This window comes from Barbus barbus (genome assembly GCF_936440315.1).
Source record: "Barbus barbus genome assembly, chromosome: 6".
NCBI lineage: Eukaryota > Metazoa > Chordata > Actinopteri > Cypriniformes > Cyprinidae > Barbus > Barbus barbus.
The window spans coordinates 3099357-3117500 of record NC_136734.1 but is presented as its reverse complement, the minus strand read 5'-3'; the positions used below and the strand labels follow the sequence as shown (position 1 = coordinate 3117500).

The 18144-nt window shown below is 34.7% G+C and overlaps 1 protein-coding gene across 1 annotated transcript in view; it reads left to right on the top strand.

Moving 5' to 3' along the window:
• Nucleotides 1-18144, top strand: part of LOC306870926 (RNA-binding protein Musashi homolog 1-like) — a 32155-nt gene that overhangs the window by 9789 nt on the left and 4222 nt on the right. Inside the window, exons 5-11 of the mRNA XM_079418517.1 lie at nt 1215-1256; nt 2743-2835; nt 11764-11812; nt 13633-13715; nt 15067-15184; nt 15620-15700; nt 17486-17542. Coding sequence (XP_079274643.1) covers nt 1215-1256; nt 2743-2835; nt 11764-11812; nt 13633-13715; nt 15067-15184; nt 15620-15700; nt 17486-17542 — 523 coding nt within the window. The remainder of the gene's footprint in view (nt 1-1214; nt 1257-2742; nt 2836-11763; nt 11813-13632; nt 13716-15066; nt 15185-15619; nt 15701-17485; nt 17543-18144) is intronic.

Genomic DNA, 18144 nt, shown 5'->3' with positions numbered 1-18144 from the left:
TTTTTAAAGTGTTTCTGTAATTTAAGTTATATCTTTATGGATCTATAATGATTGCAAGGTTTTTAAGTATATTCTAAATCTTATGGTTTAACTTGCTCCAGTCTGCAATAATTTGCAAATGAATCTTGATTTTTTTCAGCGATTTGTTTCCTTGTCAGGTTTGCTGATTGATTTCATTGTGCTCAGAAAACATAGCTTTGAGTAACAGACATGAAGTTTTACCGTTGTTCAAAAACACGGCAGATTAAGCGTCTCAATAAATCGGAAGCATCTGTACTCACAAACAATCATAATTGCATTGTTTTCAAAATGCATTGATTGTTTTTTTCTGTACTTTCTTAATAAACAGTGTTTCTGCAGGTCTTCACCATTTCACAAAATAAGGCCTTAAAATGTTTTAAAACAGAACAGAAATTCTTAAATTTATAAAGTCGTGGCATTAAATGTTGCATGAAAGCAAATATCTTCCCAAGTGTCTTTGTTTTGTTTTTAAATACAAATATCTAAACACCCTTAAATCAAGAAACGGTTACTTGAGAGGCAAACTGAACTTATGAAGTTCGTATACATTTTTTGTGAAATGAATTAAAAAGTAATGGAGACTGTATGAAGTGTTGCTAATACAACTCATTGTGTGCTCTATAGATATTTACATTTAGAGAACATTGACTGCAGTGGACTCCTTACATTTTCTTTACTTGGTCTTAAAAAGTCTTACATTTACCTTCACAAAACCTGCATTATTTAAATACATTTATTTGAAAAAATATATATTTTTTAAAAAAGTACACAAATGAAAGCTTTAAGCATAAATCATAAAGGTTTCTCTCAGATTTTCTTGTATTTCTCACATCGCTTGCAGTGGTCAGATGAGTCCACGCTGGCCTGAAACGTGGTGGGACTTTTATATAATTCCTCTTGAAATATTTCAGAGGATTTGTCTGTTGCACCTTTCATTTTCTGCCAGGTTCTGCAAGGCTTTACTTTTTTGTGTACAACATGTTAGAAGTGTTAACATCAGTACATCTTTGGGAAACACTGACTGGCCTGTTTGTGAAATAACTGTGGATTTTGAGAATATTTATGAAATATCTTTGTCTCTCAGATTCCGTAAATACATGACGTTTCTGCTCAGTCATGCCTCTTATTCTCCCTCAAGATTCAAAGAAGCTTTATTCACATGCTAAACAAATCTCTCTCTCGTTCTCTCTCAGATTGACCCTAAGGTGGCCTTCCCACGTAGAGCTCAGCCGAAGGTGAGTGCTAAGTCTCCGTTCAGGTTAACATCACACACGTCACTTCTCATTAAGGACACGCAGGTTCTGTTCTGAAACCTAGTGAGCATTTTAAAGCATCATAGGTGTTTTCTCGATGTGACAGCTCTGATAAACTATAGGCAGCAGAATTCCAAAGATCCTTCTTTTTGACTGTATTGCATAGAAGTGGTTTGAAAACCTTTAGAGCAAAGAGTAAAAGGACTTTGCATAGACACTAAACAACTGGTCACAAACATTACCGCTAATTTTGACCATTATTGCATACAGTATTATGGCTGCATTTATTTGATCAAAAATACAGTGATATTGTGAAAAAGTATTGCAATTTAAAGCAACTGTTTTCTATTGTATAATATAAAGTAAAATGTAATTTATTCCTTTGATTAAAGCTGAATTTTCCGTATCATTACTGCAGTCTTCAGTGTCCTTCAGAAATCATTCTAATATGCTGATTTGCTGCCCAAGATACATTTATTATTATTATCAATGTTGAAAACAGTTAACTTAATTATTAATATTTTATGCAAACCCTTTTTCAGCCTCCTCTGATGAATAGAATGTTCAAAAGAAAATACTTTTCAATCACCTTTATGTGTCCTTGCTAAATAAAAGTATTAATTTCTTTGAAAAAGTAGTAAATAGGCTGCCCTTCAAGGATCAGATGAAGTCAGAATGCATTGCGGTCAGCTCAGTCAATTTTCATCCAAAGGAGCATACAAAAATAGCTAATTAAAATGATTTTGTCTGTCTGTTTTCCTGTCTACACCCAACTGTCTTATAGAAATAAAGGCAAGAAACACCAAAAATAAAATGGAATACATTTTTCTGCATGATAGTGCATTGTTGCATTGTTAGCTTGAAATCAAGTTTCCCCTGTGAGTCACAGGAAAAGTGTTCATTGTAAATAAATTGGACAGAGTTTCTCCTTAACATTTACATTTATTCATTTAGCTGACGCTTTTATCCAAAGCGACTTACAATTGCTATATATGTCAGAGGTCGCACACCTCTGGAGCAACTAGGGGTTAAGTGTCTTGCTCAGGGACACATTGGTGTCTCACAGTGGATTCGAACCCGGGTCTCTCACACCAAAGGCATGTGTCTTATCCACTGCGCCATCACCACCCCTATAAGTGGAACGTCCCAAATCAGAGTCCTTTCGTTTCCATTTCTGGGTTTCCATTTTTAGTTAATACGCTCCCTTAGAAGGCAGCTGTGTAGACAGTAAAGTATCTCACTAGGTTTTGGAATTATACATAACTCCTATTTATGCAATGAACACATTCCCTCTCTTTTTTTGTCAACAAAATAGTTGAATTTTGCATACTTTACTTTAAAATTTGAGCTGTTAGGAAAATATGTATTCAAATGGCACCCTGGTTCTTGTTGAAAGTCCCACAAAATCCTGTTTTGTTGCACTTGATTATTACGTTGTCTCATTTGTCTTTTTTTCTGGTGTTTTCAGCTGGTAACAAGAACAAAGAAGATCTTTGTTGGAGGACTGTCTGTCAACACCACCATCGAAGATGTGAAACAGTATTTCGATCAGTTTGGAAAGGTGAGTTCAAGGGCTGTATTCTACACCAGTGTATCATTTCTTTCAGTTGTCATTGCCACACTAAGAAAGTTTGATGTAGAAACAATTTTCACTCAGAAATTGCTAGTAAATTTCACAAACAATTGCAGAAACAGCAAGTAGTAACACATTGAAATTTCCAAGTAAAAAATGGTATTTTCTCATAAAACGTGCACCAGTAATCTTTCTTTTATGTACAACTTGGAAACATCTTTTTCAAGCCTCTCTCTGATCCTAAGGTTTAAACCTTGCTAATTTACCCTTTATACCTTTGGTGAAGAGGGCAGGTCCAGTCTAGTTTCTGAATGGGTGTTATTTAAATATGGGCGGTCATATGTTAATGAGCTGTGTTAACGTCAGTGGCAGTAGTTTCTATAAATGTTAGAGTATGTCTACATAATACAACTTTTAAAAGAACCAGAAAGATACTGTTTGCCCCCGTAGTGTCACCCAATTACAGTTGGGCAAAAAAGTATTTAGTCAGCCACCAATTGTGCAAGTTCTCCCACTTAAAAAGATGAGAGAGGCCTGTAATTTTCATCATAGGTACACTTCAACTATGAGAGACAGAATGGGGGGAAAGAATCCAGGAAATCACATTGTAGGATTTTTAATTAATTTATTTGCAAATTATGGTGGAAAATAAGTATTTGGTCAATAACAAAAGTTCATCTCAATACTTTGTTATATACACTTTGTTGGCAATGACAGAGGTCAAACGTTTTCTGTAAGTCTTCACAAGGTTTTCACACACTGTTGCTGGTATTTTGGCCCATTCCTCCATGCAGATCTCCTCCAGAGCAGTGATGTTTTGGGGCTGTCGCTGGGCAACACGGACTTTCAACTCCCTCCAAAGATTTTCTATGGGGTTGAGATCTGGAGACTGGCTAGGCCACTCCAGGACCTTGAAATGCTTCTTACGAAGCTACTCCTTCGTTGCCCGGGCGGTGTGTTTGGGATCATTGTCATGCTGAAAGACCCAGCCACGTTTCATCTTCAATGCCCTTGCTGATGGAAGGAGGTTTTCACTCAAAATCTCACGATACATGGCCCCATTCATTCTTTCCTTTACACGGATCAGTCGTCCTGGTCCCTTTGCAGAAAAACAGCTCCAAAGCATGATGTTTCCACCCCCATGCTTCACAGTAGGTATGGTGTTCTTTGGATGCAACTCAGCATTCTTTCTCCTCCAAACACGACGAGTTGAGTTTTTACCAAAAAGTTCTATTTTGGTTTCATCTGACCATATGACATTCTCCCAATCCTCTTCTGGATCATCCAAATGCTCTCTAGCAAACTTCAGATGGGCCCGGACATGTACTGGCTTAAGCAGGGGGACACGTCTGGCACTGCAGGATTTGAGTCCCTGGCGGCGTAGTGTGTTACTGATGGTAGCCTTTGTTACTTTGGTCCCAGCTCTCTGCAGGTCATTCACTAGGTCCCCCCGTGTGGTTCTGGGATTTTTGCTCACCGTTCTTGTGATCATTTTGACCCCACGGGGTGAGATCTTGCGTGGAGCCCCAGATCGAGGGAGATTATCAGTGGTCTTGTATGTCTTCCATTTTCTAATAATTGCTCCCACAGTTGATTTCTTCACACCAAGCTGCTTGCCTATTGCAGATTCAGTCTTCCCAGCCTGGTGCAGGTCTACAATTTTGTTTCTGGTGTCCTTCGACAGCTCTTTGGTCTTGGCCATAGTGGCGTTTGGAGTGTGACTGTTTGAGGTTGTGGACAGGTGTCTTTTATACTGATAACGAGTTCAAACAGGTGCCATTAATACAGGTAATGAGTGGAGGACAGAGGAGCCTCTTAAAGAAGAAGTTACAGGTCTGTGAGAGCCAGAAATCTTGCTTGTTTGTAGGTGACCAAACACTTATTTTACAGAGGAATTTACCAATAAATTCTTTAAAAATCCTACAATGTGATTTCCTGGATTCTTTCCCCCCATTCTTTCTCTCATAGTTGAAGTGTACCTATGATGAAAATTACAGGCCTCTCTCATCTTTTTAAGTGGGAGAACTTGCACAATTGGTGGCTGACTAAATACTTTTTTGCCCAACTGTATGTGCTCTTGATGTTGGTGTGTTATTTGACATTTTCAATTACGAAGAGGTCATGTAAATTTGTTTGTGTGTTTTGATGCACATATGATATCTCTTTTATTCTCTGTCGGTCTCCACTTGTTACTGTCATATTCGTTGTCGGTGGTAAAGAATTGGTGTCTCAGTTGGAGATGGATGTCCTTGTGTAGCTGCTTTTTGTTTCGTGCGAGAGTTGAACAGTAGACAACAGGGACTAAAGAAAGAGAAGAGCGTATGAGATGAGTGAGGGAGGCCGTGTCACCTCCTGTGGGTTGAGGGCACGAGAAGAGAGCGAGAGAAGGGGACAGCCTTGAAAAAGAGGAGAAAGAGTAAGACGCGCAGTACAAAAGGAAGTTTTAGAAGTGGGCGTCTTATAAATTTGTTCTAAACTAACAGAATTATTACAACAACAAGTTGATCAGGACAGTTTCCTGTAAAATGTTAATGGAGGATTTAAAAAAAATAATGCAGTAAAAACAGTCAAATTGTGAAATATTATTACAATTTTAAATAGCTGTTTTCTATCTGAATATATTTTAAAATGTAATTTATTTCTCTGATGCAAAGCTGAATTTTCAGCATCATTACTCCAGTCTTCAGTGTCACAGGATCCTTCAGAAATCATTCTAATATGCTGATTTGCTGCTCAAGAAACATTTCTTTTTATTGTCAATGTTTTAACTGCATTTTTGATCAAATAAATGCGGCCTTGGTGTGCATAAGAGACTTTTAATGTTTCAAAAACCATTTAAAAATCTTACTGATCCCCAAATTTTGTGTAATGTACTGTAATGTTTAGATGAAACATGCTTGGAAGACACTTCAAGTAGCTCCTCACTACAAAATCACTCTTATATGAAGTGTGAAGGTAGGAAGGAGGGAATGGTGTGAAGGTGCTGCTGGTAAAGGGGGAGGGTCTCCGAATCTTAACTAATCTAATGCAACAGCTGCTGCCCCCCCACCCTCTCAAGCTTGTTTCCACGGTGACCTGCTGGGCCTATTGTCTCCGCACACATCTCAATGTGACACCCGGTGCTTGTGGGCTCTTTTTTTTCAAATATGTAAATGCACGTGTGGATTCAGCGGTGCACACACTCACAAACACGTATTAGTGTCGTGCACCTGCTGGCCTGCTGGATAGACTCTATAAGACACCGATAAAAGTTTAAAGACAACATGAAATGCTTGTTCCTATTTGTACTCAAAATGTGTGGAAAAATTAAGATTTTTTAAAAATGCATTTGAAAGTAGTCTCTTATGCTCACCAAGGCTACATTTATTTGATAAAAAATATAGACAGAAGTGAAATGTGTTGCAAATGCCATTTTGGGCGTTCCAGCAGAAAGGAACGTTTGTGAAAGCAAATTTGATTCCTTTTAGACAAAGTTCAACTTTACAAAGGAGATTTTTTCTTCATTTAATCTCTGGAAATGCTTTTCCTTCACACTCCTCTCACTCAGCGGTTGGATCGATATCAAAAACACGCTGCACATGCACTGGCGTATGTGTTCGCAGTGTTCAGTGGGAGAAGCCCTTGTTGGTGTGAACACAATCTGGCCGTCCGAGCCCATCCGGGAAAACTCGCTGCCCTCCATTGTCCTGATCTGTTAGGCACAATCCAAAATGGTTGGAATATGATCAGCCTCACAAAAGCGAAGTACAGTGAGAGTCCAAGCGCTCTGACTCACAACAATGGATATAATGAAACACTGAGAGGGAGAGGGCCGGTGGAACGGACAGACTGGAAAAGTTAGTCTCCAGTCAGCCATGAGAGGTGTCGATTAGAGAGCTTCACTGGTCCTTTTGTCCACTGGCCTGTTTAAAAGGAGAACGAGAGATGAGGAAAGCATAAAAATCAACTTTTATCTGGAGATCTCATCTCACCTTCTTCTTGTTTAATAAAACCGAAACGGGACACTTGCCGTTGCATCCCTGACTGCTTTTTGGAGAGGACAGAGAGAGTGTGTTTTGTTTTTGAGATGAATATAAACTAAATAATTGAGTTTATTCCGTCTGATCATCCATGACGGTGCACACAAACGTGTCTGTTTTCATTCGCCTCAAAGGCGTTTCTCGATTTGATGTGTAAAATGATTTTAGCTTGTGTTATAGCTGTCATCTTTCAAGCATTGCCTTCTTAAACTTTTATTTTTTACTATTCACTATTTATCTGTTTAGATAGTTAGTTCAAAAGAACAGCATTTATTTGTAATAGAAATCTTTTGTAACATTAGAAATGTCTTTACTGTCACTTTTGATCATTTTAATGCATCCGTGGTGAATAAAAGTAGTAATTTCTTGATAAATAAATACATAAACTAACATTCAAATGGCACAAATACAAAACTAAACAATATTAAAAAAAATTATGTTTTATTTCATTATAATAATAATTATTATGTTTTATAGTTTATTATATTTAGTATATAATTTCATTGTATTTATATTTGTTATTTTTAAATGGTTATTTATTCATTTCTTTTCATGATGTTATTTACATTTCTATTAATATTATTTTATTATTTACATTTTTTATTTATTTATTTAATTAATTTCAATTTTTGACAGCTCTCAAACCTTTTTTATGCTTCTGTGTGCTTGCTATATCTTCCAAGCAGTAGTGTGTTTGTTTGTTTCTTTGTTTTCTAAATTATGATTTTGCAATTTAGGTAATATCCATTGTTTTGTCTAATTCAGATATTCAGATATTCAGCATTTTTTACATGCCAGTGCCTGTGTAAATCTCACAGCCATGATGCTAGTGTGTAGTGGGTGGTTGCTATGCAGTTGCTAGGGTGTTCTAGTTTGTTGCCAGGGCGTTTCTAGGGTGTTCTGGGTTCTTTCCTACTAGTCCAGATGTAAAGAATCTCTATGAAGATGTTCTGTTGTCTAGATGATGCTCGAGTCCTTCCTTCAGTCTAAATCTATGGGATTGTTCAGTCGTTTTACGGTCTGCCAGGTAAATCCTATTGCTTAGGAAAGTAAAACACACCTCTCCTCAAGAATCTGAGGTTTCATTATTGTTCATAGAACAAACAGTAAACAATTATTTATGTCCTAAAGTTTGAAATTCCAATATGGAAGTGAATTTAAATTTAAATGATCCATAAATTCAGCTATCAGTATCGGTTCATCCCTAATTCAGGTGACTAGAACAATTTTCCATCTCTTTCGCTTATTTTTTCAGTGTTTGTAACAAAACAAGCATCACACGGGTCATTTTTCTTATCAGACATCATGCTAATAATCTCACAGCAGCTGTCGGCCCGCTGTCTTCTCCTGACTTTGCAGTGTTATTGGATTTGAAGTTGTGTGTGTGTGTGTGTGTGTGTGTTTGGGATTGACTCAATGAAGGTTTGAATAGGAGGGGGGCAGAAGAGGGTTATAGTTAAATGTCAGAGTCTAAGAGTGTGTGTTTGACAGCGGCTCATCCGGGCTAAGAGTGTTTGACCTTTCCCATGGCCATTTAACCAGGTGGCACTGAAAAGCGCTGCCCAGCCACGTGACCCTGGAGCGCTTCGACTGGTGCCGTCCTGCCGACAGCTCTCTCACAGACAGAAGTGACAGTATAATCCTGAAGAGAAGGCCATGGCTCGTGGAATAATGAGGCCTCAGATCTGGAGAAGAGACGGTTAACAGTTGCTTCACGATGCTCGTGTTACAGGTTGTGTTGAGTTTCATCAAATGGTTGAAAGCAGGACAGAACCGCAAACAGATTCACACGCTCATTATCAGCTCGCTGTCAATCTGTGGCGAACAAAAGCAAAGATTTTAGTCAAAGATGCAAAGATGTCAATATTGAATATTTAAAAAATAATAATATTACTATAATTAACATTGAAAAAAAAATACGTATGTATGTATATGTAGTAATGTATAATATATAATATATCAATATAATATATCATTTTATTAATAAATATTTATATGTAGTTAATTTTATATATTTTTAAATTAATTAATTTATACATTATTATTATTATTATCATCAAGTTTATTATATATATATATATATTATATAATTAAATATAAATACACATACATACATTTATTATTTACATATATTGTTGTAAATGTAACATACGTATAATATAAATGTTTTGAAAAATATGTAGATACATATTTAATTATATATTTATATTTACTTATTAATTATATACTGTATATATATATATAATTAAATATAATTAATTAAATTTTTCATAGATAGATAGACAGACAGAATGTAATATATAATAAATAAAATCTCTCTCTCTCTCTCTCTCTCTCTCTCTATATATATATATATAAAACTAAATAATTCAAATCAATTAATTTCAACTGTGTGTATAATTAAAATAAAAATAAATAACAGTCGTAACTAGTTTCAGTATATGCAATAGTAATAGTGATGCTTGACACTAATAATCAATTCTTTCACAAAGTAATAATATTGTTCATTAGCCTAAGTCTAGGGTGCTTATGGGTTGCCAAGCAACATTATGATCAAAGATTAAGCTGTAAACAAATAACTGTAGCAGCAGTATATAATTTAATTGATAGGTGGTCACAGATGAGACATTTTGTAATGGATTTAAATGTGACCCATCCAAACAAATGTATAAATGTTATGAACTGTGTTTGATTGATTCTGTAAATAGCATATGATATTATGTGTAATCAAGCGTTAGATGGTATGTCTTTAAAATATCTTGTGCCTGTTGATGGATAGAACACATGCATTTTTTATAAAAAGTTAGGAGAGATTAAATAAGTTTATAGTTTTAGCAAATTTCTCCTCTGTTGTAATATTTTCAGCCTGATCTTTGCTTCATCACTGAAAACGTATTGGTCTCTCTCTGTCAAAGTTTATTTGTCCAGTACTATTCGTTGCAGCCATTATCCAGCTCCTCGTCTTTCTCTCTGTTCTATTCATGAAAGGAGAAGTGAGGGAGGGGGTCAATTCTTCTAATTGAAATTCTTTGCAGAGTCTCCATGGGAATAGTAAACTTTGGAGAGGGTTTGAAGAGAAAGGGGAACAGGACAGAGAGAGTTATTGAAAAGATTTCCCCCCACAAACTCCGAGGCGGGAGGGATCGGTTCATGTAAACTATGACCAGTGGACATGGACGTCCGTTTAATGAGAGAGAGGGATATGTGTATGCACCGTATTTTATTTCTGTGCTGCAGGTTTTTCTGTTGTATTCTCCCCAATTTCCAGGGTTTTTACATTCATTGAAAACCTATAGAAATGTCAAGGAAATTTGAAAAGTTATATAGCCGATAATAATTTGCCTGGTTATACTTTCCTCTTAAATATTTTATTAGTTTGAATAGTTTTTTTGCTTGTGCAATTGCTTGTGCAAATATCATTTTTTTAGTTTATTTTATTTTGAGTATGTTTTATTCTAAATTATTTTAGCAGTTTGAAATTATTTTTAAAAACTTGCCATGTAATCACAACGTGATATCAGGGAATTTTACAAGCTGGAAAAGTCATATTAGTCAGTATAAAATTGTAGAAATATATATAAAATATATTTTTATATTAAAATTGCTATATTAAATAAATTTGATCAGCTTGAATTGTTTCTTGTGTGTGAATTTCTGTATATATTTTAAATTTCCTATCATATAATCATGCACAACAGGATATCAGCTAATTTTAAGATCTGGAAAAATAATGGAAATTTCTATTGTCAAAATTTGTATTTTGCTCTAAAATATGTCATCAGCTTGAAATGCTTCCTGTGTGTAAATCATTTAAATGTATTATTATTATTATTATTATTACAAAACATGATATCAGGGAATTTTAAGAGTCATGAAAGTTTTTGAAGTCAATATAAAAAAATTGATCTAGGTATATTTCACTCTAAAATATTTTATCAGCTTCAATTGCTTCTTGTGTGTGAATCACTGTAAAATTATTATTCTTATTATTTTTGAATCCTCGTCATGTAATCACACACAACAGGATACCAGGGAATTTTAACATCTGGAAAAGACGTGGAAAATGTTATAGTCAATATAAAATTGTCTAGTGATACTTTGCTCTAAAATATTTCATCAGCTTGATTTATTTCTTGTGTGTGAATTGCTATAAAATTTGTAAAAAAAAATTATATAATCACATGCAACAGGATATCAGAGAATTTTAAGACCTGGAAAAGTCATGGAAATTTTTAGTCAATAATCATTTCTAGTTATATTCAACTCTAAAATATTTAATCAGCTTGAATTGTTTTGTGTGATTTTTTATTATTTTTTTCAGTTTCTATACTCATTATAAATTTGTCTAGTTATATTTCTTTTATATTTTATATTGTAAAAAGACAGGGATATTTATAATCACAGAAATCATGGAAAATACTTGAACAAAATGATCTGGAATTTCGCCTTCAGAACAGTTTCCTTCACCAATAAAATTGTATGTCCAAATTAAATCAAACATTTAAATTAAGCACAATTACGCTTTTTGAACTTTTATTTTGTACCACTTTTAATTTGCCATTTGATGTCCAGTGTAACATCTGGGTCTTGAAGCAAAACCAGTTGTGATCTTATGAAACATCAAGAACAAAGAGAGTTGTTTGCTGAAGCTGAGGTGCTTCAAAGTGTTCACAGCCATCGCTTTCTCCTCTTTTATTTCAGCCCCTTTCTCTCGCTTCCATCCATATTCTCTTTCTTCTCTTTCTCTCCATCCATCTCTCTCTCTGTACCCCTCCCTGCTTGGCCCCTCCATCTGCTGCCCCTCTCTGTTTCTCCAGAGCCTCACAATAGAGCCTCATGCTGGGTAATGGCTTAGAGTGTCTCATCCCTCTCTTTTGTGTGTGTGTTTTGTCTGCAGGTTGATGACGCGATGCTAATGTTTGACAAAACCACCAACAGGCACCGAGGTAAGCACACACGCAAATGCACACACTCGCATTCAAAGCCTCCTTGAGTCATATAATTATACAACAGCAGTCAAGTGTCTACATGCTTCTGCAGTCATTCAGGAGCTGCTGTTAGACCCTCTGAGACTCGTCTCGTTTCTTCTCTACTTTTCTCTTCTCTTCTTGAACTTGAGGAATATTTTACTGCTCAAACGTTGCTCATTCATAACTCAGGAGACGTATGCGTTAGGATCAACTTTCTCCTAAAACACTTCTGAAGAATTCAAACAAAAATCCATATATAATATAAAATAAATAAAAGAATATAGAAAAGAAATAAAAGATGGAATGAATTCTCTCACTAAAGTCAAATTTAATTGATGAATGATTGTTCGTTTCATAGCTCATAGTTTAAGAGACTTAATGGAGTTATATTTCCTTTATATTTTAATATCAACTTTGCCTTTTTTTGTTGAACTTGAGGAATATTTTCCTGCACAAAAGTTGCAAATTCATATTGGCTTTCTCATTTATTTATACTTTTGCTTCAGTATCAATTTGGTCTCAAATGCATGATATAAAAGATATAAAATAATATATAATATGGAGTAAATTCTCTTACTAAAGTCAAATTTAATTTCTCAAAGGTTTCTCTTTCATAGCTCACATAATGTAGTTATTTTATTTATATTTCAATATCAACGTTGGTATTTGATATCTTGCTTGATAAATACTAGAATAATTTGATATTAAAGAGATCTTAATCATACTTGAGAAATATTTTACTGCTAAAATGTTGCTAATTTATAACTCAGGAGAAATAACAGCGTTCTCATTTATATTTATGCTTCAGTATATAATTTATATTTTAAGTGTCAGCTTTGTCTCAGAAACCTCTCTTAATTAATAAATTTTTTGGAATTGATGTCTAGAAATAACTAGAATAAATTGAGGAATATTTTACTGCTCAAAAGTTCAGTATGAACTATTAACTTCACTATCTTTTCTATTTGAGAATTAAAAATAGAAATCAAAGAACATGTTTTCTTATTGAAGAAAATGCTCAAATGTTGCTCGTTCATAGCTCATGGTTCAGAAGACTTAATGGGGTTATATTTCATTTAATATTTATCAACTTCTCCTAAACTTGCCCTTGAAACAAGTCTCAATTTGTGTCTAGAAATAATATAGTACTGAATATATCATATAATAGTATATATTATTTAATAGAATAGTAATATAATAGAATAACTCATTTGGGATTTCTCTTATACTTGAAGAATATTTTATAATACTTGAGTTATCATTTATATTTCAGTTAAGCATCAACTTTCATTTGTAGAAAAAAAAGATCAACCAGATTTTTAAAGAAAAAATAAGTGCCCGAAGTTTGCTCTTTAATAACTTTATGAGATATTAGAGATCTTCTCTCTTCTCGTCAGTCTCATCTCTATTCAGAGGCATTGCTAAAAAGTTCATGTAGGGTAATATGGGTTTGGTGCTGCTGAGCTGGTTAGTAGTTCAGAGGTTAAACCGTCATTCGCTTTGGCAAGGAAAGCCTGACTGACAGCCGGTGGGCGGAGCCTGTAGTGAGTGACAGATGAGTGGGCGGGATCGAGTATAGGGCAGGTAAATGCAGCAGGTGAGGAGCTAATCTCCTGACAGAATGGACTGAATATATGAACAGATGGAAACAGAACAAAAGACAGTACAGAGAATGAGAAAGTAAAAGGGGGAAGGTCACGTCAGGATTGAATCGGATGCAACTGGACAAGATAAACACACTAGATTCAATGTTGAAAGCAATTCGTTAAGAGTGCATGTGTGTTCTTGCTCTGCAGGTTTTGGCTTTGTGACCTTTGAGAATGAAGACGTGGTGGAAAAGGTCTGCGAGATCCACTTTCACGAGATCAACAACAAGATGGTGAGAGTGTGTCCTGCTATGAAACACTGTCTCTGTGTGTGTGTGTGTGTGTGTGTGTGTGTGACTGCGAAAACACCTTTTGATACGTTCATGATACGTCTCAAATATTTGTCTTAAAATTCATTTGGAGAATGTCAAATAAAAATCTATCTATCTATCTATCTATCTATCTATCTATCTATCTATCTATCTATCTATCTATCTATCTATCTATCTATCTATCTATCTATCTATCTATCTATCTATCTATCTATCTATCTATCTATCTATCTACCTATCTATCTATCTATCTATCTATCTATCTATCTAATATCTATCTATCTATCTATCTATCTATCTGTCTATCTGTCTATCTATCTATATGTCTGTCTGTCTGTCTGTCTGTCTGTCTGTCTGTCTGTCTGTCTGTCTGTCTGTCTGTCTGTCTGTCTATCTATCTATCTATCTATCTATCTATCTATCTATCTATCTATCTATCTATCTATCTATCATCTATTTAGATGTAAAACAATTTAAAATAAATAAAAGATTGAATAATATATATATATATATATATATATATATATAGTTTCAAACATTTTAATTATATATTATGTATACATATATATAATATTATTTAATATATATTTAAATTACTAGGTTATCAAAAATATGCATTATATATAAAATATATTATGGCAAATTTAAGATTTTATATATATACATTTAGTATTTAAATCACTGGATTATCAAAATATATGCGTTCTCTTACTAAAGGAAATTTGCTCAAAAATTGCTCAAAAATTACTCTTTTATAGAATTATATTTCAAGTTTAAACATTGTCGCAGATGCTTCTCCAAAAATCTTGATTGGTGTCTAAAAATAACAACATTATTAAAGAGATTTAATTTGTGATTTCTCTTGTTTCTTTACTTGAGAAATATTTTACTGCTCAAATGTTGCTGATTCAGACCTCCATGGACATTGAGTTCTTGGTCATTTAAAGTGTCAACTTTGTCTCAAATGTAAAATTCATTTGAAGAAATAAAAAGTGTGCAAAAAGATAAAAAAAAAAAAACTCTCAAAAGTTCCTCATTCATAACTCAGGATATATAATTGCCTTTATATTTGTACTTATTCTTCGATATCACCTTCATCTCAGATGTTTCTTCTAAAACTCTTTTCAAGAATTACAAATAAAATAAAAGATGGAATAAATTCTCTAATGGAAAATGGATTTGTATTTCATTGAAATTTCAATGTCAATTTTGTCTCAGATTGTTCTCCTGTTTGTTTAAACAAGTCTCGATTGGTGTCTAGAAATAACTAGAATAACTTGATATTGAAGAGATCTCGTTTATGATTTTGAAGGTGGAGTGCAAAAAGGCTCAGCCGAAGGAAGTGATGTCACCGACAGGTACGGCGCGGGGCCGCTCCAGGGTGATGCCCTACGGCATGGACGCCTTCATGCTGGGTATCGGCATGCTGGGTGAGTTAAAGAAGGAAAAGGCAAATAATCTCAGTGAACTCATCCATATGAGCAAATCAGTCCCGTCTGATGACAGTCTGGCGCTTCCTGCTGTTCACAACAGGAAACTGCACTTGTGTCTGAGCGTCTGTGAGTCTGACACAAATCAGAGTTGAAAACAAAAAAGTTTTGCACGAACATTTTTTGCATATAGTTTCATGTTAATCTCAACATTTACTTATACATTATTAAAATGAAAAGCTGTTAACATTAGTTAATGCACTGTGAAACATTTTTATTAACTAACATTAAAAAGGTTAATAACTGCTGTAAAAATGCTCATTAGTAGTTCATGTTAAAGCACTAACTGATGTTAACAAATGAGACCTTAATGTAAAGTGTTACCAAATAATCTTGCCTTGCCTTAAACACTATGCTTTCTCTGTTCATTTTCAGGTTACCCAGGGTTCCAGGCAGCCACTTACGCTAGTCGTGGATACACAGGAATCACACCAGGATACACATACCAGTTCCCAGGTAAGTCCAGCTTCCCTCGTGTCCACTCGTAGAGAACTTGCACAGAGCCAGTCACCCGTTATAATGTCAAAATGTATTATTTTATCCATCACAGACCCTAAGGAATGAACAGTTTATCCTCTTATCTGATAACTGCACATTTGTTTTGAAGTGGATTTGATCAAAACGCACTCACAAACAGTAGTTTTTAAATTTGCATGTCCATTTCAGCAGTAGTTGATGTTTTTTGCCGTCCGATCCAGCAAGACATTTAAGAGAAAATAAACACTTCATATAGTGTCCTCAGAACAGCTCATACTGTAATTGCTTCTCGGGTGACATCAGTAAAAGAACATTTGCTTGGTTCCTCTGTGAACAGCAGTTAAATCACAGGATGTGAGTGAGACGCTGTCAAACCTTTCTCCAAAATGCCATTGACAGTAGCTGACATTACAGTAGCTGCAACCTGTAAATGCTGAAAATATATTATGTCATATTTGTCCAAATGAGGCTAATGACAGTAGCATAACCAAATTCTATACTATACTAAAAATAACTAACAATATACTATATCATAACATAGTACTTAAAGATGATAAATTGATTTGATTTGTGTGTATGTATATATATATATATATTTATTTATATGTGACTCTGGAACACAAAAGCAGTCTTAAGTCGCTGGGGTATATTTGTAGCTATAGCCAAAAATACATTGTATGGGTCAAAATGATCAATTTTTTTTTCTTGACAAAAATCATTAGGATATTAAGTAAAGATCATGTTCCATGAAGATATTTTGTAAATTTCATACCGTAAATACATCACAACTTAGTAATTAGTAATATGCATAGCTAAGTACTTCATTTGGACAACTTTAACGGCAATTTTCTCAATATTTTGATATTTTTGCACCCTCAGATTCCAGATTTTCAAATAGTTGTATCTCAGCCAAATATTGTCCTATCATAACAAACCATACATCAATGGAAAGCTTATTTAATCAGATGATGTATAAATCTCAATTTCGAAAAAATTGACACTTATGACTGGTTTTGTGGTCCAGGGTCACACACACACATATATATATATATAGACATATAATTTAATTTCATTTATGCATTGACTAAAATGTGGTGATGCAGAGTTTTAATCCAAATATAATATTGATGCATGCAAATGAATTCATAACAAATGAATGTTCTGTCTGACATTAGTTCAAAAACAGCTTCACATTATAAACAAAACACACACAAACAGTTAAATGAACACTATAAAACCTATGGGACAGAAACTTAAGTGTGATTGGATGACCAAGTTCAGCTTGACTTATTAAAACTAATATCCATGCATTTGGCTCTACCGCGGCACAGTAAAATGTTTTGCGTTGCATGAGACCATCAAACCGCCAAGCACTAATACTAACCATTGTGTGTTACGGCTCCATGTTTAACTAACTCCACACCTTAAGATCAGTGATCTAACGACGTCCTCCCGTTTCTCTCTCTTCCTTGTGCTTTTTGTTCCTCGTGTCCTTCTGCACCTCAATCTGTTCCCTTCCTTTCCTCCTGTGTAGCAGCTACACCCGGCTGTAAGTGCTTCGCTGTGTGTGTTTCTGTGCGCATAGATGTGTCTCTCCTCTGCCGCTTGAAAGCCTCCTTTCATGGTGTACGTCAGTGTGTTTGTGTAGATAGGACTACATGTGGAAAAACACTCACCGTGTGTGTGTGCGTGTTGGTGTTTTAGTTTTGAGCTTGTTTATGCTGAGTTTGTTCACAAACCGCTCTTTTGCCGTTTCTGTTCTAGAATTCCATTTAGAGCGGACACCCCTTCTGACTTCCTCTCACCCCCAAGAGATCACAGGTTAGTCGCTCGCCTGGCTTTACAAGCAGCTCTCTGTGTGCAAACACACACACTCATGAACACATAAACACACGAAACATACATGCTGCCGATTTTCCTGCAGATGGCTCGTGTTCTCCTTCATTTCAATTAAAGGTCCAAGACAGAGCTGCAGTGTGGCATTTCTGCAATGCAATCATGTGTTTTCAACCAAGTTTTCCTAGTCGCTGGTTGAGCCTTAAATGAACATGCAAGACTGCTAAAGAGAGATTTTTCATTAAAGAAATTAATACTTTTATTCAGCAGGGATGCATTAAATTGATGACATTAAGGACATTTATAATGCTACAAAAGATTTCTATTTCAAATAAGTTCTATTGATCAAAGAATCCTAAATAAAAATGTATCACGGTTTGCACAAAAATATGAAGCAGCACAATTGTTTTCAACATTGATAATATTCAGAAATGTTTTTTGAGCAGCAAATCAACATATTAGAATGATTTCTGAAGGATCATGAGACACTGAAGACTGGAGTGTGATGCTTTGATCACAGGAATCAATTATATTTTACAATATATTTACACTTTTAAATTGTAATAATATTTCACAATATTACTGTT